This window comes from Barbatula barbatula (genome assembly GCF_947034865.1).
Source record: "Barbatula barbatula genome assembly, chromosome: 2".
NCBI lineage: Eukaryota > Metazoa > Chordata > Actinopteri > Cypriniformes > Nemacheilidae > Barbatula > Barbatula barbatula.
In genome coordinates this window covers 27,167,584-27,195,069 of record NC_136767.1, presented here as the reverse complement: position 1 = coordinate 27,195,069, position 27,486 = coordinate 27,167,584, and the positions used below count along the sequence as shown (strand labels likewise).

The 27,486-nt window shown below is 38.1% G+C and overlaps 1 protein-coding gene across 1 annotated transcript; it reads left to right on the top strand.

Annotated features, from left to right (window-relative positions):
- sh2b3 (SH2B adaptor protein 3) lies at window positions 1–27,459 on the top strand. Its single transcript, XM_079473435.1, has 8 exons — window positions 1–150; window positions 7,176–8,135; window positions 18,333–18,437; window positions 19,808–19,902; window positions 21,365–21,450; window positions 22,267–22,481; window positions 22,742–22,913; window positions 24,635–27,459. The coding sequence occupies exons 2-8, from the start codon at window positions 7,203–7,205 to the stop codon at window positions 24,964–24,966; spliced, it is 1,938 nt and encodes a 645-aa protein (XP_079329561.1). The 5' UTR covers window positions 1–150; window positions 7,176–7,202; the 3' UTR covers window positions 24,967–27,459.
- The last annotated feature ends 27 nt before the right edge of the window (window positions 27,460–27,486 follow it).

Below are 27,486 nucleotides of genomic sequence, written 5' to 3'. Positions count from 1 at the left end.
GCCACATCAAGGATTTCTTTACGCTTGTTGTCGCCGTGTCCATGTTTTCTCTTTTTTTCGCGCTCGGGGCTCCTTCCTGAAAGTTTACGCAGAGCTGTTGTTGCGCTCATCCAACATGACAGAGAAAGTAACGGACATCTGGGCTAGCAGGCAAGTCACGTTATTTATTTATCACAACTTTCTATTGCAGTATTTAAAGATGTTTAACGCTTTTCGGGACCTTTCTTCGCAATTGAAACGTACCGTTAATCCTAGTTCACTCGGGCCAGAAGATTCTTGTTCTGTGTAGATAACGGAGAGCGTGGTTGTTCGAGGGAGGGGGTCTCCCGAATGTGACACTCGTGAAAGTTTTCTCATATCGTTTGTCAATAAGTTACGTGCCGCTTTCTTCCGTCCGAATGATATTGGATAGGTACCAATGAACTTGACCCTCGCGCGCGACAGACAGAATCGAGTTTAAAGGGGTATCGCGGTTTCTGTTCGGCGCGTGCCTGGCTGGCTCGGTCCGAAAGATACGTGAACACTAGTCTCAGAAGTTGCGTCATTTCGATTAGGCAATTAATTAAATATGCAAATGTTTCGTAGTGATTAGAAAATAAACAAAATACTGTAGCCCGCGTGCATGTGCATCCACGCACTCTGAGAACACGCTTTTTTGAATGGTACCCAAAAGAGAGGATTACGTAAAATGTTTTGTTGCGTAACATTTTTATAAATATTATTATTATGCGTTTATTATCATAAATTAAACAATCTCAATAATAAATTCTACAATTATTTTATGTTGACACTTAACATTGATGTTATGCGTAAACCGGTTTCCATGCACACGAGCTCGTGCCAGATGTGCGTTCGTCATGATTCTGACATCTGGATCAAGAGACCGGAAACGCTCCTTTGATGTGCGAGATGTCCATGGCAGCTTTTAGATACCGCTTTACATTTTATTAAGTATTTAAATAGTGTCTGCTGTAGCAGTCCGGTTACGCTTCATAAATCAAGAATATATTTAATGTGGTTCCATTAACCGATTGTGACGTAAGCGTTCTCAAGTGAACTGCTATCAGTGAACGGTCAGTTTTTATTATTAATAGCTGTCAGTCTATGTATATTTTAGTCAGTTAGTCTCAAAATGTTAAGGTCCTTATCAAAGAAACGCGTTAAAAGTATTTAGTAATTTTTTTTTTGTGCTCGAGTCCAAAGTTAACTTTATCTTCCCAAAGCTGGGTGCATAGAAAAATGTACAGACTGAAAGATTGAAAGATTTCTCACCAGTCATGATCATTTCAAGCAACAGATAAAGAAGAAAATAAACATTCTGATACACATTATGTATATTTTTCGAAAAATATTTGACTCGCTTTTGTCGAGTGTTATTTTTGGACCTCGGCTGTAATATTTATAACATTCATATGCACAGTATGATGATGGTTTGTGTGTGCCATACAGATACAAAGATGACATGAAAACATGAGGGCGAGTGTTGTGTAAAAAAACTGAGAACTGGTGTAAGACCTGTTCTGAGAACAGGGGATTCCGCTGCATCAGTTCGTCTCAGGTTGAAAGAGTCCCCCTGTTTTTATTCTCACTGGCCCCAAACCTCCCTCTCCTGTGTGATGGAACAGTGTTTCAATGAGAGTGACTGATATGGTCGCTTTAAAGTAGCATTCTCTGTGTGTGTGTGTGTGTGTGTGTGTGTGTTTGGGTACATGTTTGTACATGAACTTCCTTTTGATGAACAACCTCAGGCCTCGCAGCCTCATAAAAGTTGGGTTTATACCTTGATTGTGTTTTCTGCAACTGCCGCAGGGCTCCTGTTGTGTCTTTGTGTGCGCTAGTGTCAGGAAGAGAAAGAAGGGGTATTGAATGGGCTTGTGCCAACAGAACAGGGAACATTGCAAGGTAGCATTGTATCCCACTTTCGGTAGTCAAAAATGTTTGGAGACAGACATCACGGATGCACAGACATCATTGCTGCACTTTAATAGGTGCTGTACGTGTATTGGCATTTTGATAGCAATGTCTTTGTAATGTCTTCTACTGTTGACACAATGTTTGTTGTCTGTGTTTCTTGTGTGTGTGAGAATGCAATGGCATAAACAATGTCTGGACTGGATAGCCAGCGAGGTCACAGGAAATGTGACGGGAATGCGCAGATATGCGATTGAGTCGAGGGGAAAACAATCCCATGGGCTTTGTGATATGCGTGTTCAAAACAATTGTTTTCCCATAATAATTGGTGTGATTCAAATGTTAAGACAGAGGTTGGCCGATCGTATTTTGATGTGTTTCCCAAAAAGTGTAGGCTTTAAAGTTAAATCACAGCACTTTTGTTTGAGCATCCTGTGATTCTGTTATTGCAACACTTAAAGTTGCAATCTGTAACTCTTGCCTCGATGTTGCCATTTCTCTTTCAGGTAACTTTGCGTACATTCGTTTATGTTTAAGTCACATGACATCAAACCAAAGTTTGCTGCAAAATTGTACTCAAATTATGAATCATTATTATAAGCTTTAAGCGTATAAGGTACAGTGAACGTTGGGTTTTATTTGCTTGCTTAATGACAGATTTTGGGGTTTATTTTGGGATGCACCGACATATAGTCCAAAAAACGGTATCGGTCGAAAGCAGCGCCAACACTAACAGCTATCAGCTGATAGTTTACTAACAGCCAATTATCAGGGCCGCTTTGTCCTATCAATCAAAAGAGGACAGGAAAATGCAATGAATTTGTGTCCTTTATGTAGATAATGTTAAGAAACATCACCAGTTTGATGTTCAATATGAATCGTCATTATATTCACTAATAAAATTCAGAACGTTTCAGAATCTGTATCGCAGATATCAGCCTGAATAATCGGGTATCAGTATGGGTGGAGAAATTTTGTATCAGTGCATATTTTACCACAAATGTACATATTGCAGCTTCAAGTTTGGGCAAGGCATCAAGGCATTGTTCTTAAAGCAAAGTAGACCTGTCACACCTAAAACTCTAAAGTCAAAGTTCATATCTGCGTGTGAACTGTGTATGTAAGTAATGGTCAGTAAGTCAGGGCAGGGCTTCCTGTCTGCGTGAATAACCCCACTGCCTGTCTTTATTTTTTTCTCGATCTAAAGAAGGTCTCGTGCTAAGTTTTCGGTCTGTTTGCACGCTCTAGAGTCATAAGGAGGAAGCAGGCACAAGATTTTTTGTGTGATTCAGCAGAATTCTGTGCATAAAATCAGTATGTCAGACTCTGTATCGTCTGGGCACTGCTTTTATTATCACAACACTTCAGTACAGGAAACCCACTCTGTGTCAGGCTTCCCAAGACCCCGGGAATAAAAGGGTGCAAGTGTAATGGACTCGAAGTCGAGTGTGAATACAAAGCACGGAAATTGCAGCAAACTGAAGACATGTTTGACCTGAGTGATGCTTAAAAGCTGTGTATGTTCATGTGTTCCTGGTATACCTTACATTCTGCGCAAATTATCCTAAATCACTCATATTTTATTATACCTTCATTTTTTTTCATTCAATCAAAGATGTAAAAAAATATTAGCGTAGGGATTAAGGGGTAGAAAATACCGTTTGTACAGTAGAAAAGTCATTATGTCTATGCAATATCACTTAAAGTATGAAAACATGTGTATTTAGAGCAGACAGAGATTGTTTCAGTTGGTGAGATATTACACATTATGAATCACGGTATTCACTGATTTGTATCAGATTGATGTTTAATTTGAATAACATTTACATTTAGTCATTTAGCAGACGCTTTTATCCAAAGCGACTTACAAAGAATTCAGGGAGCATTAAGCGATAATCTTTTATTATGTTACAATATAAGCAGTGTTTACAAAAACATCTCTATTACTTTTTCTCAATGGTAAGATGAGCAATTTGAACCTTTTAAGCACTTGAGTATTAAACCTTTTTACCACACAGTTAATTACCCCAGAGGACCATTTTATCGGTGAGAGGTTGCTCTTTCACAGATAAATGAGACTAGAAACAGATGAGACAATGTTAAAACTCATGAGGTGTAAAATTAATGTTGAATGTAGAGATAAAATGTGGGTCAATTTGATGAAAAGTATTATTATAGTCAATAATATTGACTTTTGATGGAGACATTTGTGAACTTTCAGGCTTTTTTTCTAAGGAGACATATCTGAGACATGGGAGACTTAAGCGAAAGTTTCCATTTGTTCTCCATTTAACCTCATTTACATCTAAGAGAAATAATAGAGATGTTAAAAAGATTTAATCTGTGACTCTTCTAGGATACCTTAAATTGTATAGGGCTTATTCTGCGATAATAGCCGGATGCTTGTACGTTATCCCGCTTATTACACGGCTACCCCATGAAATGTACAGTAAATTAGAAATATTTTATTAGCTCATTCGTAACCGTGTGTTATTTGTTTTGAGCAGTTGTTATCTGGGAATAACGAACCTGCAAATGTCACGTCTGGCCAATCAGAAACAAGCGTTCCAACGAGCCGTGTAATAAAATGATACAAAGTAGTTACTATTTTCAAGCTTCCCAAAGTATGACAAAGGGATCTGACTGCATTGATATTATTGAAAGGGATGGTTTACTCCTTTTTTTTTTAACCTAGTTGCTTACACACATTAATACAAGTAAAAAACAAAGTGAAGAAGGAAGGGATTATACTCCTGGAACAGGAAATGGGTGAAAGGTATAAAAAGAATTAAAGGAAGTGGCTGTGTGTGGTACAGGGAGGTGTAAAGCTGGAGAAACGCTGAAAGGAAGGAGAACGATGGAGATACTGGTCGAGAAAAAAGAACGGGAATTCAACGTACGTGTGCGTGCCGGCAACGAGGGATGGGAATGTAAGGAGAGGGAGAGTCAAAGAGGAAGTGATGTTAATGTGCGCAGGGGTTGCTGAGTCATTAGTGGGCTGGATGATCACTGATAGACCGTACCCCGGGGGCCAGCGGAGGGGGCGGGACAGCGTCACGGGGCATGTGCACTGAACAACAGCACAAGGGCACGCACTCCGCGGGACGGGGCGGGTTGTAAACATGTCTTAAACATGCATTATTATAATCATTGATTGACTTAAATGGTTAAGAGCAGTGTGAATTTCAACAGATTGAGATGAAAATTAGTTGGTAAGGCTTGTTGACCAGCTGGTTCTTGCAGGTTAAGCTAGTAAAAGGAAAGTTCACCCAATCATTTTTAACTGTCATTATTCACCTACAAACCTGCTTCTGACTCGTTCTTCTATGTAAAACAAAAGATTATATGTCGAGAAATGTTGCAGTGGTTTTGTGTGCAAACAATGGAAGTCAATGGGGTTCAATGTTGTTTGGTTACCAACATTCTTCAGAATGTCTCCTTTTGTGTCCTGCAAGTTCAGAACGAAGAAAGTCAAATAGGTTTGAAATGACATGAGGATAAGTCAATTTTGACTATCCATTGGCCCATCCAGGCCACCTATACAAAATCCTTATAATAGATGCTCCTCACGTAAGGAAAGCAAACGGACCACCATCCCCTTTTGACCACTAGCATCCAAAACATATTTTCAGCATACACCAAAGAAAACATCTACATGCACACGAGCGTGTGATGGGTGTTTCTCTCCTCATGTAGGTTACTGCTTCCTGTCACTTGGTAAAACAGCAAAGATCAGACGATGGCGTCTAAAGAGTGCCCCCTCCTCTTTTTTTTCTCTTGCTCTTGTGAGTGTTGTGGTTTTTCTGATCTGTTGCTTCATGTTTAAACCTACATTTAATAACCGAACTTCAAAAAAGGCCCTCTTAAAGATCAACGCTTTCACCTCTCATGGTGAGTTAAACGTTCACAGCCGTCCAAGTGGCCCCACGCTAGCAAATGAGGATGTGGGAAAACGAGTTTGGGGATATTGGTTCCAGTTTTGTCGCAAGTTCCCACAACATGTCTTGTGCTGATTTTTTTGTTGCATCAAATAAAAAAAATCCATGGCTGCATGTAGTCATCTGAGCGTGAGAGGTGCGCATTCCGCATCGAGAGATATTTCTTCCTCTGATCTGTGGCACGTTGGGTACGCAGTGAAGCGACAAGTTATATATTAGTCATGCTCTTCCTGTACTGGAGAGCTGAATGATTGAATGCGAAGTTGGTTACATGTTGGGTATTAAACATGTTTGTTTACAGCCGAGCGCAGCAGAAATGCATCCCTGTAGGTATGGAACCCAAACAGTTAGTAGTTTTGGAAAGCTGGTAAGCTGGTTGGTCGACCATTTCGATACAGTGTTTGAAGAGAAAAAATAAGAACAACCTGTAGGCAAATCAAATTAAACTTTCTGTGGAGTCACAAGATGAACAAAAAAAAGATTTTGACCAATGGATGGATATTCCATACAAGGTTTCCATTTTTCATGAAAGATAAGTTAAGATACATCCTGGCACAAAATATCACGATAAAATCAGACAAAATGGAAAGGTTTTGTATGAAATGATATCTGTTTGATCCCATCAATACAAAATGTTAAAATTTGTGGTCTTTAATTGCTTAAAACTTTCACTAACTTAATTTCATTAAAATTTTATAGTTTTATTTAGTGAAATTGTTTTCAAGTGACATCTAGTCAATATTGACTCATTTACATGGAGAAGTTTCACTTCGATCTGGATTCAGTTAAATGGAAAACGTTATTAAAATTGTTTAAGTGTTTTAAATAAATCTGTTGTTTGTAATTCAGTTAGATTTTTTTAATTGTTAAAAATATCATGATACTATGCTATTTTAGACCATGTATCGCATTGTAAACTGAGTGTAGCTTAAAGGTCCAGTGTGTAATTTTTGGGATGATCTGCTGATAGAAATGCAATATAATACACAAAAATATGTCTTCAGAAGTGTATAAAGAGCGTACACAGTGAAGCGTTATGTTTGTACTACCTAAGAATGAGCTATTTCTATCTACATACACCGCGGGTCCCCTTGCATATAATTCGCCATGTTCTATCAGCCGTTGTAGTGTTTCAAAAGGGAGGGGGGAAGTGAGATATTAGTGACTGGACCTTTTAACACCCCTTTAGATTTGTATTATGCCAAAAAGTCTAATTTTGCATCCTCAGAACATAAAATATATTTTTAACGCTCTTGCACATGAATAGAAGCCTAAATAAGTTATAATTCTGTGACAATAATGTAAATGTTCATCTCTTCTTCACAGTGATTTTCTGCTGTGCTGGTTACTGCAATGAATGGTAACGTTTTCCAGCAGACCACGAGCACTGCGTCGTCCATAGCACCTCCTTGTGGTTGGAGGGAGTTCTGCGAGTTGCATGCCAGCACCACGGCCCGAGAACTAGCCCAACACTACCGGCGTTTCATCCGTGAGCAGCCGGTGCAGGATGTGGTCTCCCCGGAAAGTTTCTCCAAGCAGTTTAGTGCCCTGTTTCAGCACCATTTCAGCTGCGAAGTGGCCAAAGATGTCGAACCTGTCCCGCGACAACCACTCCCGCCCCCCCTACCGCCCATGACTGGCCGTCTACGCATCACTTCCTTTTCAGGAGTGCTGGATTACCGGGAGACGGTGCGCCCAAGAGCCGCTCCTCTAGTCGCTGTGTTGGCGCCCAAACCTGATGCGGGTGGCGTCGCTAGAGAACAGGAGAATTTGCTGCATTGCTCTCCTGCAGACACTACACGCAGATCCCTACATCTCAGCCATGAGGACGATCCACCAGAGCGGCGGAACACGCCCCCTGTTCGTAATGATGTAACTCATATTTCTGTCAGTCGAATCAAAGATAGCGTCTGCCGGCTCTTTAAGAAATACCCACAACTTGGCGAACCCTCGAGCGGTTGCCCAAGGGACGAATCGTTCCAGGGTGGCGGACCCTCTGTGACAGTTGAAAACAACGGCCAGTCTTCACCTCAGACTGCGCATGGACCCTCCCATCGCTTCTCGCAATGGAACATGTTGCGAGATCGGTGGAGTCTGTTTCGTACTGTGAGACGCAGACAAGAAACAGGAACTGTTTGTAAGGAGGGGCTGCTGCGGTACCTGGAGGTGGATGAATCTATTTCCGACACCCCCCCGCAGTGGCTACGCTGCCGCCTGCTGGTCAGGAGGACCAATGAGCACACAGCTAGGGAGAGGTACCATCTAGAGCTCTATGACCCACCCAAGGTAAGGGGATTTTTGGGGGGCTCTCACTCCTTTTGAGAGTCTCAAAATCCTTAACCAGTTATTGCCATATACCTGTATTTTGTTTTTAATTGTTTCTCTCTGAGGTTGAAGTTAAATCTTCAGAACTTGTGGAGCTAGGCTTAGTGTACTTTGTGTATTTGATAGGAATCTGATCTAAAAGATTGAAAGTGTGTCAAAACTGTTCAGATTTGACTTGTTTGTCCTGGAGCTTTCTTTTCAGTGACTGAAACATAGGCTGCCGACATGTGCGGCTTTATTCATTGGACCATGAAGATGCCTCTATATATTACAATTTTTTGCAACAACGTGTGTAAGGTTAAAGGTTCAGTGTATGTAATTAAGCGGCATCTAGTGGTGAGGTTGCGAATTGCAGCCAATGGCTCACTCCACCCCTCCTTTTTGAAGCACTGTGGTGGCTGACGCAGAACCAAGATGTTGTCACGTTTTCGAACACATAGTTATGTTTCTAATATTGCATTTTTGTCAATAGATCCTTTAAAAATGACACGTTAGACATTTAAACTCAAAGGAATTTTCAGAAATGTGATTTGAAATAGATTAATAGTGTAGTAGTTTGAAACCGATTTGTTCAAAAACATATTTCTTCTGTAAACAAACCAGATACAATCATGATCCCCCCCTTAATTACATTTGCGAAATAGGATGGGATTGCAGTAAAATATGCACACAAATTTGGAGCATAACAACATTTTTTTACAAAAGTGAAATCCATAATCTTGAAATCAAAAGACTTGACTTGCTTCATTCGTCATTGCACAGCAATTGCTCAGCCTGACGTGTACATGAAAACATTTTCATGTTTGGCTAAAATATTCAAAACGCATGGCCGATGCGTTTTATTTGTTAACTGCCATGTTTACACTTACGCTCAGTTAATGCGCTGACATAGAAAACAGCTCATTTTAGACACAGTTAATGATAGTAATATGGACACAATTACTGTTCTGTCTTCATCTCTCTCACTGTCTCGCACCATTTCACTTGGTTACTCTGACTGATGTCAGATAATTGGCGGTTTGCTAGTTCATTCCACCGGCGAATGGCATTGACTTGCATGGAGGGTCACGGCACAGCTGTTTAAAGGCTCTGATTGGCCGCTAAGGAATCTTGGCAGAGATATGAGGACTTGCTCAAAATGCCTATATAAGGTAAAGGCAACATGGGGCAAGAAAGTGCAAACACTACACTTCAAGTGTATACACTTTAATAAAAGTTAGAAACATGCGCACGTGAAACCGTTAATTTGGGTCATTTTATCGGTAAGTAGTTTTTCTAAACGTGTATCATGAATGGTTTAATTTGCGGGCATTTTATGCGTGCATGCACAGAGATGCATATATGTTAAGTCTTGATTCTGTAATGGTATGCTCTATGTTTGGTGCAAGGGCAGCTATGCACAGAGAGGAAGCTGCAGGCTGGCTGATAATTTCTTTGCGTGAGAAACTTTGTTTCAGGGAAGTCCTAACTTTAAAAGCAGCATGTACACTGCAGATAAATTAGAAAGATTATCTGCAGTCAGATTTCACAGAAGGGTTATATTATTATCATGTTTAAAGGAAATTTAAAGAGACAGCTTGGCCTCCATACTTTGAATCTTATTCAGCATTTGCAATGCACAGACAGAATAATCAACACATTTTTTTTAAAGTATTACATTTTTTCTGACATGTATGCAATCATATTATGTTCAAATTGCTATATTTTTATATTTTTTACTTCTGCCGATTGTAAACTTCAAAAGTCACAAATGGTGTGTTAAATTGGAAGGATTATTTTAATAGAAAAACATCATGAACCCCAATGTTGTTAATCACAGGTCTTATTTTTCTTTTTTATCTTAGGAAAGTTGCGCATGAGCGCAATTTCCAAAAAACGCAGATGGGAGTGGAAATTTCAGCGTGTTATTTGACCAACAAATATGCGCAGGGTTTAAGACATGCTGTTTTGGGGCGTTAAATAATGACGCAAGTACCAGTGCAATGACGATCGCAAACCTTAGTAAATCATGTTGCATGGTTCATTTAAATGCTCTCCTCCTGTCCGAAGGGGAAACTCATACAAATGCATATGCAATAAGGTCAGTCACAAAAACAGCCGAATTTAAAAAAAAAAAATTCATGCGTGTCTTTACAGTAGCTTTTTTTACGCAAAAAGACACGTTTGCGCTGCTGCAAGCTGGCCCATATAAAGCAGCACAATGGCATTTTTAATGTAGGTGTTTGTGTTTAACTGATAAAAGGAAGTCATAGTGAGTAAATTAAGATGAACAAATGATCATTTTCATTTTAGGGTGAACTATTCCTGTTTTCCATTTGATATCACGTGGCAGCCCACAACACATTTAGTTATTTACGTATCAGGGAATCATTCTGTCTGAACGTGTCTTGTTTTTCTAGTCTTATTTGCTGTGCAACAATTGCAACCATATAATTCTAGAAAACCGCATCGTCCCATCTGGAGCGTGTTAAGTGCTTCACATTGACCCTGTTGACCACATGCACATGCTCACACAACTACATACAATTTGAGCCTTTAACAAGCCACTAACATCTCAATCAGATTAGCAACACAATTTCAAGTTTCTGCACAGATTTAAACCGAATCCAAGTTTATGTTTTTGAAAAATGAAAAAGATTGATTTATTAATTGATTAATCTCAACATGTTTTTTGTCATTGTATATTTTAACAGAATATTTTTATAACTCTGTTTCTCCATAGAGAAACTCGGTTACACTATTTTTCCTCCGAGTGGTTTAGATATTTTGCTGCAGTTCCATGGAAACACGGGCTTCTCTGCTTGGTGGAAAACTTTTCAGTATTACAAGTACTTCATCACTATGAATTGCGCTATTGAACACGTTTTATAAAGACATTTCTACATGATCGAACTGACTTTAACAAAAATAGAAAAAATATATGATTTCATGATTTAAACGTTTTTATTTTATAGCCAAAAAGTCTGATTTTAGATTTTTGAGCTCTGGAATGGGACTGCTTTGCTGTGTTTACTTGCCCTCGTTGTTTTCCACTTGCCTTTTAAAGAAATGGACTGAAACCGAGGCAGTCTGAGTCAAAGTTTCGTTTCCTAATGTGAGCATGAGCAGAAAGCTCTGACCTCGTACTCCTAGTTATCGATATGAGAATCTACACTTCGATAAGTAGGCCACATGCCCGTTTCCCCGAAAGCACAACACTTGACAATTTAAAACCAAGAATTATATCAATAACAGATGCATACACACTCATTTACAGAGATCTACACGCATGCACACACCTGAAGAGCTGAAGAGTGATGCACGGCTTCACATGAAAGAGATGGATTTAGCATTTTTATCGTTTTAGAACAAAAGTACATTTTATGCATTGTTGTAAGACTAGTACTTTTCTTTTTTCATCATTTGGAAATGGTTTATTTGAGATTTAAGTTTCATGTGCCAAATGACCTTGGTGCAGTTTGTTATAAAAAATGTGGTTGCTAAAATCAGCAGGTGACGTGGACGTACATTTAAAAAGATAAAGAATAAACCCTTAACATCCAAGGTCAACTTTTTTGTCATGCAAAGCTATATTTTTTTACAGCGGACATGTGATACGATTGTTATGGAGTTTAATCTGAATGTTTTAACACCTCATGACTGCTGCGTTTCGACTAGTTTGTGTTGTCTGTGACCATCTGCTTTTTTTGTTCATCGGAGCCATTCAGTCATTAGTAAACACACATCCATTTAGTTTCAATGTACAATGACACTTTATAGTGTAAAGCCTCCCACGGAAACCCAGTCGAGATAAAGATTCATTGTGTGCTTTGCATATGACAGCTCTTCATTTTGCGTGTGTTTTATGACGGCAAACAATGCCATGTTGGTGGTGTGTATGACACAGTGTTTGATCAAAATATTGACGTTGTGTACAGTTGCAGTGTGTTGAGTGTTATTACGCTGCACCGTCCCGTGGAGCAGTCTTTTCATTTTATGATTCTAGTTCATGAGTTGCATAGACTGCTTCTGTTGTAGGCCTTCTTTCATGGTGCTTTTATGTTCTTTTTGAACCTTGACATCTCTAGTCCCCATCCGCTTTCATTGTATATTAAAGTGCCACATGAGTAATCCTTAGAACCTTTTCATGTGTGTTTGACAAGAGAAAGAAATCAAGTATTATTGCACAGATAGACAGTGGATATAAATAGTACATTTTTTATTTTGGGGGTGTACTGTCCCTTTAACGGCTGTCTATATTTACATCTAAAACTATTTACCCAGTTATGTGTTTGCATTCCATGCATTCAGGCATTGATCATACCGGTTCTGAAAGAGCTAAAGTGACTTGTCGTACCGCTGACTGTTGACTTTGTTGTCAGTTTGGTTGCCCTGATGTAAACACATGGTGGTAGGTTCCACAGTGTGGTTTTCAAGTGTGTGGAAAACATGCCACACAACTCTTTCATTTGTGTATCAAAGGTGTTTGCTGGCTCCATGCGTGTTGTGTCTGTTTTTGTGTGGACTCACAGCTGTTTTAGAGTAGACCTTGTTGGTAATTATAATGTGCTACAAAGTTGCCACATGCTGTGCTTGACACATGTAATGGAAAATGTTATATAATATATAACATAATAGTCTATATATTTAATATAGTGTATATAAAAATAACACTTTTATGACAGTGCATAATCAAGTTAATTAATGTAAACCTACACTATATCACACAAAGGTTCTACGCATTTTTATGTATGGATTTATAAGTTCATGCAGCATATTTTCAAAAGTGCCTATTTTCACACATATAAGTATATGATGATGTTTCTGTAAATAATTTGGTTTCCAGTTACAAGTTGAAATACCTTTACAATTAATAAATATGTACATGCCTACGTTTCTGCGTAAACATTTGTAATTGATTTCCAAGTTCAAATACATATGTATATACCTATACATAAATATCTACGCACACACACACACATATATAGTTAGGTAGGTATGTATATAGTATATACAGGTATAGATATAGGTAGGTAGGTAGGTGTATAATGTATATAGGTATTGTGTGTGTGAAGTGGATAAGTGTATTATACATAAATATATGTCATATTATATGCAACACACTGATTATGTAAATATTCATATGTGGACATATATGTGGTGCCTATATGGGAGCTGCATCACATTTGCTTTGTTGATTATAAAGGAAACCATGTTTGCAATTTATAGATGACTTCAATATTGTTTATTTTTTTCATTTTCTTAATAAAAGTATCATTCCATCAGTCAGACAGTTTATGGGCTGAAATTAAAGTAGGCAAGCGTGATTTATAAGCCAGTAGAAATTTGTCACCTGAGAAATTCTCAAGTATCGTTTACCTTTGTGGTCATGCGTTTCAGTTCACATTCACTTTGCTTTGCTTTGACTTTCACGGGATTAAAGAAGGCCGAACAGAACCAATTTGAATAACTGTTGGTTCCTATAGCCACGGCTTGCCCTGTTGGTTATGTTTGATATGTTCAACAAGCTGTTCTATCAGTCACCACATCAACACATTTTTGTAATATGTATTTATTCCTTTGATAAGATGTCTTAGGGCGCTTTCTCACCTTTAGTTTGGTTCATTTGGTCGGCGCCAAGGGCAAAAAAATTTTACATAGCATTTTTCAGCGGTGTTGGTCCTCTTCAGACCACACTGATCGATTTGGTCCCAACCAGTTGAAACGAATCAAATTGTAGTCATGTGACAACATCCACATCACTTGTAAACTGCTTTTTAAAACTAAATAAACATCGCGTGTCAGATGTGGTAACGTTAGCCCGTCAACTGTGCTAGCATCCGTCGCATCCTTGTGAGCGGTGATCTCAACAACATCGACCGGATCAATGTCAGTTTTTCCCCAAGTATATTATGGAGGTCATCGTACCAGGGGAACTTGTACAATTTGGATAACCCGCATTTGGATAACCCGGCCCTGTTCCATTCCTTTCCCTGAGTTTGCTAAACAATGAAAATATTGCACTGTTCTTGTGAGTTTTCGAAAGTTGGGATGTAATAGGGTCATCAGACCATATTTCTATTAGGCTCTGCACCTCCTCACAAAGTTTTGCCGCGAGCTGCCATGCTAGTACAAACTGTCAACAAACACTTGTCCTCATTCCATAATGCACAGGGCAACTGACTACGGCAGCTGGTTTAGTCCAAAAAAGTGCAGTACTTTTTGCATTTGGGTCTTTTCGAGGTCTGATCACATTCTCACCCCAAACAAACTGCTCCAGGGTTCGTTTGAAAGCGTACCGGGTTTTGTCTTCAAAACTGGACGCTTATTTGGTCTGCAGCAACAGACGATTGCTGGATTCACACATGCCCAAACAAACTGCACCAAGTAGAAAAACAAACTCTAGTGCGATTCATTTTGTGCGATACTAAAGGAGCCAGGTGTGAAAGCACTCTTAGTATCTGCAAAGTTTGGCAACAATTTAGTCTAGTTTTAAGTCAAACGTTATATTACTTATTCTTTATTTTACTTTTAAAATCTTTTATTTTGTAATACTGTTCTATAAAAGCGCAAATTATATAGATTTGCTTTTGACCAAAATGTTATAAATATTGAGAGATATATTTTCTCACACTATTGGTATCGCCAGCAGTGTATATGCCGTCAGTGTCGTTACGAAGAGTTCGTATGGACTTTGTCGCAGCTCATTTGCTAAACCTGCATCCGCCAAGCTGGTTTACCTGACCTCACTGTGCTACCAATGGAAAGCACCGCCTGTTCCCCTCCATCTCTCTCTGTCTGTCTCTCTCTTTGTGTGTAGGTGCTGTGGTTCATCTTCTCTAGTCCGTAAACAGGATGCTCGCTCGACCTGTGTGAATATGAAGTTGAATACGAGCAGCTGCGTATGTGTATTGTGATTCTTTGCACTTTCAAGCAAACCATGTATTGCTTGTTTATTTCTATTTAAAGGATCCCTGATGCTATGAAGCCTCTGACATTTTGAATGTAAAACTACAGAGAAACAGCTCGAGCCATTTTTCTGATGTGATAGAAATGGATTGAAGAGAATTATTTGTTTTGTCCAACACATTATCGTGTTGTAATGCTGTAGTGCATTAAATATGTGGCAAAAACACGCTAGGATGAGTGAAACTAGGTTGGTTTTTTAAGAAGAGATATTTGTCCATCATTGGGAGCATTTGAGTTACACAGGAAACTTGCTTTTTTCTAGAATTCTTTTCCTCCTCTCTCTCTCTCTCTCTCTCTATCTCTTTCTCTCTCGCTGTCTCTCTCACCCTCTCACTCTCTCTAACTTTCATGCATATTTTCTCAGCACTGTGTTAAGCTGTGGTGGAGCGACAGTAAAGGTCAGAGTGATTGACACTCTTTTTTAGCAGCTCGCAGAAGTGCTGGGCGATAAATAAACCAGGGATTGTAAAAATAAAGCCTGTGAAAACTAGAAAGATATGAAAATGTTAAGAGACAGGAAGGGATAGCGTTTAGTGTGTTTTAAAAAAAGAACATTATTACACGTTGAGTTCCTTTTGAAAGGTGCATTCACGCTGACCACAATTTAATAAATTAAGACGTTTTTGAGGACAGACAGGTGGATGGACATGTAGAACTTGGAGATGCGTTTATTCTTATAAGAATTAACATTATAATCTTAATCAGGAAAATCAACAAACTCTCTCTCTCTCTCTCTCTCTCTCTCTCTCTCTCTCTCTCACATGCATATATACATGCATATATACGTGCATCCATCCATACTTTAACTATATATATCTGCATGTGTGTGAGCATGTTTGTATGTATTTAGATATTTATGTATAGGTATTGACATTTGTTATTGATTTCCAAGTTTAAATGCATATGTATACGTTCATACGTATGCATGAAGATATGTATATATTTATTCAATGTAAAGGTATTTCAACTTGTAACAGGAAACCAAATTATTTAAAGAAATATAATCTTATACTAACATAGGTGGAAATTACATTACACTTTAGGTGATAGATGTTGTATTTTCTATAAACTCGTAACCCTCTTTATAGATCAGATTTTTCAAAATCTCAGATGTCGCTCTTTCAAGGGACTTTTTTGCTACTGATAATGTTGTATCGTTTCTAGATTTCTTTCCTCGTTGTTATTGTCAATATCATAATCTGACTCATTCTGAAACATAGCTATGAAAATGTGACTAAAATCAAAAGTAACAATTAGGATGCGAGTTATTCAGCCGAACGACACGCTGTCTCTTGTGGTGTTTTTAATCACACACGTGTGTAGTGATAAAACATTTCTTTGTATTGATTTCTTCTGTTTGCTTACTACTCCAATGAAAACGTGTCCACCGTGTTCTTGGCCTGAAGGACATGCATATCGACATGTACATTTATGCATAGATATTCTTTGATCAGTATGTGTGTTCGCTGAGAATTAAACCAGCAACATCCTCACTGTTCTATCAACTGTGCTGTTTTTATGGGGTTGACTGGACTTCTAGGCAGGAAATGCAGCTGGAGTCATGTCAGAAAAAAAGATAAACAACATTGTACACAGATTCGCAAACAAAAAACAGGCCATACACAGCAAGAGAAATTGAACTTTAGTGCGTACATGGGAAATTTAGTTGTGTTGTCTGTGACCGTGATCTGTTGGAGTCAGCGGTTTAGCTTTCACTGAATGTTAAGTTGTTTAATCCATGACAAACCGAAGATATCAGCCAGACATTGATGTCAGGTTGGATTTGTTAACAGAACATAAACTATAGAATGATCAATTCTGCCAGCGTTTAGTAATCTGAATGTTCATTTTAGCTTTAAGACGTTTATTAAAGATTTGTAACTGTTAAACGCGCAAAATGATTGTCAGTTCAGGTTAGCCACGATACGTGTAAAAATGCTGAAAATTTGTAACGGCCTCTTAATATTTTCTGTGGCTCTATGTATGTATGCATGTATATATTGTATCAAATTGAGTTCTCAATTCTTGATGGCCTGTACCCCAAACTGAGGCCTGCTGTAGTATTAAATATCTTACATCTGGCAGTGTAATGGTCTTGTAGCTTATTGTGCTTCATGGAAATCTGGCCTAGAAGGTTAATGGTAGGTTATGTACAGTTGCCATAGCAAACAGAAATGGAGATCTGTTTTGCCATATGTGTGAGGTTTCAAATGCTTCTGTCCAAGCAGAAGTGTGTGTTTATTTGTGGGGTTTTTTGTGGATGTGAATGACATTGTGTGTGTGAGAGTTGCCTGTAATCTAAAGAGGATTTAAAACGATTGTTTTATTATTGCACTGTCGCTCCACAGACTTTGGCATGGAGGTGCGTATGCGTGTGAAGCTATTTAGGCCAAGATTCAGCCTGACTCACCGAAAATTAGACCGAAAATTAGAAATTGCACGGCAAGCTTTTCTGCTTAATTCTTAAAATCTCTGATGTGTCACATAAGACTTAAAGGGATACTTCACGCAAAAATTCAAACAAAGACATTTATACAGATTTGGAACAACTCGAAGGTGATTAAATGATGACCGATGAAGTAAACCTTTAATATACGTTGGAAATGCATGCAGCACGGAGCATCCAAATTCATTTTCCAGGAATCTCAATTCTTCCCAGAAGGAGATTTTTTTTGTCTTAAATTATAGGTTAGACTGTAATGCACTTTTATATTTTATTGACTTTGTAGACTTCCGGCTGAACAATGTGGTGGAAAAACTTGATTATTTTATTCATTTTTGAAAGATTTATTTGTTTGTGGTGAAAATGTAGCTCTACTAGATTGTAATGCTTTGTGTGATCTTTAATGTATTATGAATGCAGCTGTTCTGTAGTGTACCATACTACATATACTCTATAGTAAACTGTAGTCAAATTCCTAAAAAGTGTTTTTTAACCTTACTAAGGTAAATATATTAAAGTATACTGCAGTATTAACTACAGTTTATTCAGTATGTTTCATACTATAGAATAACATAGTATACATTTTAATAGGGATTAAATGAAAAGAAAAATGTCCGGTTTTCATTCAATACAAGCCCACAATCTGAAGGTGTATCATTCAGGTTTCTGTAATGTAATGTGAAATTTGAACAGTACTGTAAAGTTTAGCTGAAAAGAAAGAAACTTGTATTGTGATTTCATAAAAATTGTCACTTTGTGTGTTTCAGGACTACAAAATGGCAAAGCTTATCGTGTCCTGTTCAGATATCCAGGAGATACGACGCTGTAATCGACTGGAAATGCCTGACAACCTGAACACATTTGTCTTGAAGGTAAACAATAACACACAGATGCTCAATAACACACAAAAACATAAATGTTTCTCTCAAAATACCATTTACTAAAGTTTTCGTGTTTTTGAAAAGTAATATTATGTTAATGTAGAGCTTCAAAAGGCAGGAAAGCTGTTTTAAATAAGTTTGTCGTGTCAGTTTTCATTCATACCAGTTTTAACCAATAAAATAACCACAATTTTACCTTTTTTTTTATCTTCAGAATTTTTTTGGTACCTGTATTAATTTCATTTTATGCATTTTATTGATTAAAAAGTTAATTCAACATCTCCAATCATAAAAATTTAATTTTAGACTGTTTTTCAGGATGATCTGTGAGTTAAACTGATGGGGAGACATATTTTACCCAAAATAAATACGAAATTCATAAATTATTCATTTCATATTACAATACTGATAATTTGTAATGAAGTCTGTTAAATAAAGGCACCCAAATGGTTGTGTGCATTAAATTTTACTTATTATTAAATACTATTGTAAAGAGATGTTTCTGGTCGTTTCATACTGTGTGTGTGTGTATATATATATATATATATATATATATATATATAAACATATAAACACACTTGTACATAATTTCCCTAGCCATAATTATTGCCCGTTTGTTTGTGAATCCAAATATCTTAAGCACACATCAATTCCGATTCTCTCGAGCCTGAAACTGAAATAGAGAGTTATGCCTTTGATTTTTATCTTTTATTTTCTGCTGAACTGAATATGTGAAGAGATTCAGCGAGCATGTTACACCGTTGCTACTTTTGATGAAAAACATTTTCATAAAACTTTATTATTTCCTTATTATTTTCCTTGCACTTTTTTCTAGATTACACAAACTATTTAAAACTTTATTTAAGAAGTAATATGGTGACTTCATCTTTGGTGACAGCACCTAAAAATAATCTTCCTTCTGCATGTACAAATATTGTTTAACTGACGGATGTGATACATTAGTGAAGAAACACACGCAAAGTTGCAGGAAACTCAATATTTGTTCTGGAAAAAATGGCCACACCGTCATAGTTTGCCAAACATGCTATAAAAAAAGCTTTTATTATTTATTTTATCACCTGTAATGACCAAAGTGTGCAAGGGCAGTTTTTTTATTTGTGTTTTTTTTATCAGCTGTACACACAATTGTACTCAGATTTACATTTACTGTGCAGTATCAGAGTGATTGTGCGGATCATGTTAAAAATCCAGATATAAATCAACCTCCAGCTATTCATGAAAACTAAGAATAAACATTTCTGTATTCATTGTCCCTGGAGCTCTCCAAAATATAACTTACTTTTGCCTGAATCTTTATCTTCTAATTTAACCCACGCATTTCTCTCGCTCTCTCCCTTCAGGTCACTGGTCATCCAGGTAGTTTTATATTCGAGGCAGAGAACGAGCAGCAGGTGAGCTCTTGGACCACAGAGCTCAGAGAGTGTATCTGCAGCAGGTGAGATCATGTGTATTAAACCCCAAACATCTGCAGAAGTTCCTGACATTCCTCTACTGAGAAAACCCACTCATTTCCTCTTACACACACAGTGAAAAACCCTCTCTTTAAATAAAACTGAAATCCATTCAGTTTGACCTATTATGATCGACTAAATCTCAATGCAGTCTTTCAACACAGTTTCTGTGCTGGCGCACATGTGAAGACATGTGATGTGTGTGTGTGTGTGTGTGTGTGTGTATGTGTTTAATTTCCTTTTATTGGTGTGAGGGTACTGAGAACTGAAGCCCGTGTGAATGTATAAATGTGAGTTAGGAAGAAATAGAGAGGTCTTCCTGTTATTCTGATTACTAAGAATCTCAAGAACTCGACTCAGCACATCTCATTGGCCTCATTCTCTCCATGCCATCACTTCTCTTTCTTCATTCTTCGTGCAGACTGTGTTTCACAGACCTCTCGCAATGTTATGTCTGATTTTTTTATGTCCGTTCACCCCACGTGCGTGCAGCAGTCTTGAAATAAGAGCGTTGTACAGTGTTTTTGTTTTTCCACGAATTACAACACACATTTCCTGACTCGTACCAAAAGCTTTTGTACTGCTGCCTCCAGCAGCTTCCCCAAAACCCCCCATCTCTCTCTCTCTCTCTCTCTCTCTCTCTCTCTGTCTCTCTCTCTCTCAGCTTTTTTCACTGCATTTGTTGGTTATGTTTAGAAACGCTTACTGACATGTCTCTCTCAACTGCTCCTGGAGAATGCTAAAGTGGTGCACAATTAACATTAAAACAATAATAGTCATTACGACCACAGCTGTGTCACTTCCTGTAAGGAAATTGTATCTGTCTAAAAACATTTTTGCTTTTTACTTCTGCTCTAGCTTCTGTACTGCACTAGTTTACTCTTGAATCTTGGCCTTGCTGCATCACAAGTATTGTTGGTTGCTCTTGTATGATGTGAATTGATGTGTAAGTCTCTTTTTTTCAGCACTAACTTGTTGTCTAATGTAACGCTCATACAATATTAAAAGAAGTGTTCACCAAAAAATAAAACATCATCATTAATTCTCCTCATGTCAGTCTGACCTGTATGAGTCTTTTTTCTTAGGAACACAAAAGAAGATATTTTGAGAATTGTCTTAGTGGTTCTGTGTCCATACAGTGGGAGCCAGTGATGGATGGTTGCAAACATTCTTTGAAATATCTTCTTTTGTGTTCTGCAGAAGAAAGTCATACAGGTTTGAAATGACATGAAAGTGAGTATTAATGCAAGTTAAATTTGTATTTTTGGTTGAACTTTTCCTTTAAGCGTCTTGCATGTCCAAATGCTTTGTATGCAGATCTTAACAAACTGTTGTTATCAGTTATTATTATTATTATTATTAATGAAAGCTTTACAAATGTCTATAATAATTCTTCACTATGCATTTAAAGAATGTTTACGTGGGTGTGCGTTTGTGTGATTCCAGGTCAGATAGCGTGGATGGAGATCCGTTTCCTGTGAGTGACTCGCTCAATGTAGCTCGCAGAGGGAGCATAGAGCCCAGCAGACAGAGTGAGTCTCACACACATAGTTTATATTTGAGTTTCTACGTTTTTTCCAAACTGACTTGCAGTGCATTCAACGTGTACATTTGATCCGTTTGGGCGTGTTCCCTGGGAACCTTTGCGCTGCCTACACAATGCTGTATTAACTATAGGAACATGAGCATATAACATAACATGACTTCTCTCGTTGTATACTGTATATGTAAATTACATTTTAAATATATAGGCTTCTCTTAAACATTGTTTACAAAAAACACATTCATAACTGTATGTATGAATCATTTTCCTGTTCGAGGATGTCCTTAAATATCCCTGAGGAGGTTTGGTCAGATTTAGCCCGCTCTGGAAACAATTTGTCCCTGAAGTATATTATTACAAAAACGCACACGTTCACATCGCCATTTTCTTTCTCACATCGGAACATATATGTTTTTGCTTATATATGCAGACTCTAATGAACGTACACTCCAATTCTGACACTGACCGCTGAGTGTCTGAGAAAAGTTTACTTTTAAAAGTCACCATGAAGTCCAATTAAGTAAATATAAAGATTACTGCTTACAAAATAGTTGGAATCTTTCATTAAATATAATAGTACGTTCTGTGATTAAACTGGTTTTCCTTCCTGGATGAGGTTTTCAAGTCTTATAGCATTTCAAGACTAACTTTCAATGTTTTACTCATGTTATGACACATTACACATTGCAAATGCTGTTTATTTCTATTAACAGACTAGGTAATGCTAGAACATGCTTTCGACAATGTGATAAATGTTTCGGATGTTCCTATAAAGATGCCTTCACCATTTTATGTTTCATTGCAGGCTCTCCGGTTTTTGGCCTAGCAGAGCATGTCTACAATAAAACGGATCACTTCCTGTCCTCTTACCCATGGTTCCACGGGCCCCTATCACGTGTGCGGGCCGCCTACCTTGTGCAGCATGCCGGGGTCAGTGGTCATGGGAACTTCCTGGTCAGACAGAGCGAGACGCGGAGAGGAGATTACGTTCTTACATTTAACTACCAGGCCAGAGCAAAGGTAACGACCATCATCGTCCTCATTTTGACTCATGACAACATTTTCGGATTTGGCAATATGTAATTGTCTTGATCATATCAGCATCTTTATATCAGGATAAAACAGATGCTGTTGTTCGACCCCCCCATACATTTCTAAAGAATCTAGTTTTGATCTTTACTGTTTTGTAGTAAAGATCTGTGTTACGTAAATGTATGGAAGAATTTGTAAATGTCAGAATTTTTTCTCTCTTAACCTGCTATGATATGATTTTTCTGCAGCATTTGCGTCTGTCTCTGACCGAGTGGGGTCAGTGTCGTGTGCAGCACCTGCGTTTCCCGTCTGTCATGGACATGCTCAGTCATTTTCGAAACTGTCCCATCCCGTTAGAATGCGGAGCCGCCTGCGATGTCATGCTGGCCAATTACGTACGAGTAAACATCACCCACACAGGTGAGACAACCAAAGACATCATATTTTTAAACCATTTAAACTCAATTTCCGGGATAGGCTTTAGACTAACTTTAAGACACAGTGTGGAGTTTTTTTGGAGAAATGCATTATAATTTACATAACTATGTCTTCAGATGTGTATAAAGACCTTACATAATGAAGCGTTATGTGTTTATTACCTTAGAATTAGCTATTTCTATATACATACACAGCGGATCCCCTTGCATGGAATTCGCCATGTTGTTTCTACAGTAACCATAAACAGACAAACTGCTCCACAGAGCGCATTTCGTAAATACGTTACATTAGATGACGCTAAAATGTCCACATTGGTCCTTTAAATGTTAGTCAATTTACATTGACATATCTTAAAATATATCAGTGCGATTACTTTGTTTAAAGATGCTGGAAAGTAATGTTTTTTTTTGTTAAAAATGATTAAAAAAAACGACTTAATTCACATAATTAAAAAAACGAATGTATAGTACAATGTAATGTAAGTCGCTTTGGATAAAAGCGTCTGCCAAATACGTAAATGTAATTCAGCTAAGGCGTTGTCCCGGTTTAAGCTTATCCCTGTCCAGTAAACTGCCCCTTATAGAGTGTTCACTCCAAACGCGGTAAATCGCGCTATTCGCGTGTATTTGGACGCTTGAACATTTTGAGTTTACTCGCATCATTCGCGCGTGAAATTCTGCCGCTCGCTCACGGCCCTACAAGAGCAAGCTCCTGATTGGTTAACGCAGCGCATATTTTCGACAAAGTTCAGATTTTTCAACTCACGCAAACGCGCGATTCGCATCATTAGCGCGAATGGTCATCGCGTCTTTGCATTGACTTAACATGTAAATCACTCGCGCTTAACGCTTCATTCGCGTTTGGTGTGAACACACTATTAAATTACCGAAACAGTGAATCGGTTATACATTTACTGCCTATGAAACTGTACTTGCCATTATTTTATCCCTATGATAATATAATTATTTTGATTTCTTCACCGGTCACTCTCAGCATTATGAGATGAGTCTTTAGCAGACTGATTCGGTAGTTTGGTTTCATTCCCTTCCATCAGCGAGGGTCAGACTGTCATTCTTATAGTTTAGTGCAAACCATGTGTTGCAGATTTCTAAGTTACCAATTAAAATATTACAAATGTATAAATAATCTTCAACTAGTTTGTATGATTAATAAAATAATTTATCAGTTCAAATTTTAACAGTTTAAACCGTTGCATAGCAGTTATTAAACAAACACATACCTGGAATATCATCTTTTCAAGGTTTCCAGAAGTTCCCATCCTTACAAACTGCAAATACGGTCACAGGCACATGGCCTTGTGTTTATACACAATGTGTGATAAAAGAGCACAAGTATACACACTTACATGTGGTTGTGTGCTCACACAAACAGACGTCCTTGAATGCAGATGGTTATTGTGAATACAGGGCCCCCTGTAGGAATCAGGTGGTATTGCCTTAATAATAAATCGAGGTCCAATCTATAATGTACACAACTACAAATGCAGTTGAATGTTGAAAGCAGGAACTTCATACTTTTTCAGATTATTTTTGTAAATTGACGATGATGCAATGCACGATGTCAAGTGCAGTATTTTATCATGATGAATTTTATGTATATTCAGCAAATTAAGAACACATAGTAAAGATGAGTTTTGCTGGTGTGATAAGTTGTTTGATGCCAAGATTATTTTGTCTCCCTAGGTCAGAATTCGGCTCTTGGCTCTCCTGTGTTAGTGCCCTTCTCTCGCTGGAGCTCCGAGCCGAGTCTCAATCACTGTAGCCTGGATTCGTTTCCACACACCAGCCCCTCCATGGCCCCGTCAGCATTAGCCCAGGTCACGCATCACACTCCTCCATCACTCCCCGACCGTCCAGTACCTCTGCGCCGGAGCGAGTCCGTAGGTCGCAGGAACCTGCTCCGCCACCCCAACCCCTTACCACCCCTACTGCCCAGCCGAGACTCTGACTATGAACTAGAGCCGCCAGACAGGGGACGCAAGAGAGCGATCGACAACCAGTACATGTTCTTCTGAGAGAGAATCAGAGAAGACAACAGAGGCGGAAAACCGCTCTAGATCTCCACCCGGATGCAGAGCGTACGGCAGCCAAGCCACGCAAGGACTGGTGCGAGACTCCGGGCCGAGACGCACGAGACCTAAACCTGCCCTTCTTAGACACCTGACAGCTGTGTTCCCTGTGTACTATACAGATGTTTCACTAGCGTTGGAATATGTGTTTATTTTAGAGTAACGAAAGTAGAAAGGAGAAGCGGGAGAAGCGTCTCGCTGGGATGAGGAAGATGTGTTTGAAAGATCGTTTGAAGAAAGTTTCACGATGGCTGGTCAGTAAGTCGTTGCAGGCTTGGGAACACACACCACCTAAAACCACATCGACGAAAGTCTATAGAAAGGATGTTTTCACACTTGGTTTGAATTTCATGAAGTAAAACATGAAGACACAAAATAGGTTTGCTTATAAGCGACACTTGTGTTGCACACATGCACACACTGGACCTCATCTATACAACACAAAGAGAAACAATTACACGAAAGTTCTGCTTGTGTTTCGATGAGGCCGTACATGCATGTACATTTTTAGATTGCTGATTTTACGTTCAGTTTTAGTAATACACAGGTTTCTGTTTTGTGTATAAAAAATATGTATATACAGACCATATTACCATCACATAGCCAAGGCCTAACTGCATTACAGTTAAACCATATCGCCTTAGATTCTAGAGGTCCTATGCTAGGTTTATAAGTCAACTGACCGAGATCAGTAAACGCTTTACTGAAACGTTGTTTCCGAAGCTCTTTGTGTGTTTCTTTCAGTAGTCTTTTTCGTGGCTTAACACTAACATTGTTGTCAGATTTGTATTAACCACAGATACCCATGAATTACTTCATATCTCGCTCATACATAGTTGGGTGAATCTCATGAATTGAAAATGTCAAACTGATTTTAGGACCAAAAAGATTGTTACTTTATTTTCAAGACCGTTGGAAACGTATTTCCATTCTCATTACTGTTATGAATTATAACAGTAATAAGCATATCTTGTTTTTTCCATTATTAAGTTATCATAAAATTGACTGTAATTATTTATAGCCAGTGCAACAAATACTTTTTGCCATTACAGTAAAAAGAATGAGATTATTTATTATTATTAATAATAGTGTTTTATCATTATGCTTTATAGTGATCATTCATTACTGGTACTGCTTTGAAAAAGTCAGACCTAACTAGGACTTCATGTTCTCATAATTATACAATATAAAATTCCTTATTTTAAATACTTTTTTCTTGACAGATTTTGTGAGATTCCCCCAATGTGTCTTTGACCCCAGACTGTCTCTAAAAAAATGTAAATAAAGTGTTCTCATTGTCATTTGCTTCACTCCACAATTCTGTCTCCGTTACGTTGTGTATTTACCTTCCTGTCTGATCTTTATCAGCTGTTGTTTCTTCATGTTTTTGTCGCCTTCCGTACCAAAAAGAACGGTTTCTCACCACTGCGACTTCTAATAGTCTATAAACATATTTCATTTAACACGATATGAAAGACAGCGCGAACTGTACCCCTGTATCACTACCTCGGATTGTATTGTGGACTGTGTGTTCCAGGTGGACTTGTTTTTGGACAGTATTGAACAGATGGAGTTAGACTATTATTAAACCTGATGTGCTAAATTCAGCAAAGTATTGTTTAAATGAATATGCTGCTTTAGAAATGTTCTTATGTTATTATAAAACACTTGTTTTTATGCAAATACATGATTTGTAATATGTATAGATTCAGTGTCACATATCTGACAGTATCAGACACGGCACAACCTGGATTGTGTTGTAATAAGTGCTTTGTGTTCTTCAGGCCACGCCGGCAAAGTAAATCTCAAAGTCATTCGTACTGTTTTGAAATAGCTGATTCAGGAACAGTGTATCTTGAGATGCTTTGTACACGCAGGCCCAAAACTGCACCGCCGGCCTGTACAACCTCAGTGTTTTACAGTCAGATTTTCCCATCTAAGTCTTCTCTCTCTTTACTGTTATTACTATGATTTGTATGAGAGCACTGTAAACCCCTGAGCTTTACCCTCAGCTTCATTAACCACAGCTTTCTGATTAAACGCATGTTACCTACCATGTAGCAATAGGCATATTAAATTATATCAGCTGTATATTTGATCTTTTTAGGAAAAATGAAGCTAACATTTCAAACCACTGAGTTTGTTTTTCTCTTTATGATGATTTGTAAATGAATACTATAAACTATAATTTCCTGTGGCTCAGATCTTGGCGCTAACAACGCCTAAATTATGGGTTCCAGACCTGGGGATTGCACATAGTCAGAAACAAGTGTATAATGCAATGTTATCTAAGCGTCTTCCAAATGTGTAAATTTACATAATCTAGGTAAATGTACATTAATAAATATAGTATGCATTCATTGGGATGTTACTTATCTAACACAAAAGTAAAAAATGCATTTCAGTGTATGGAGAGATTCAAATGAACCAAGAGTAAGCAAAAGTGCTGGTCATTGTCATTTCATG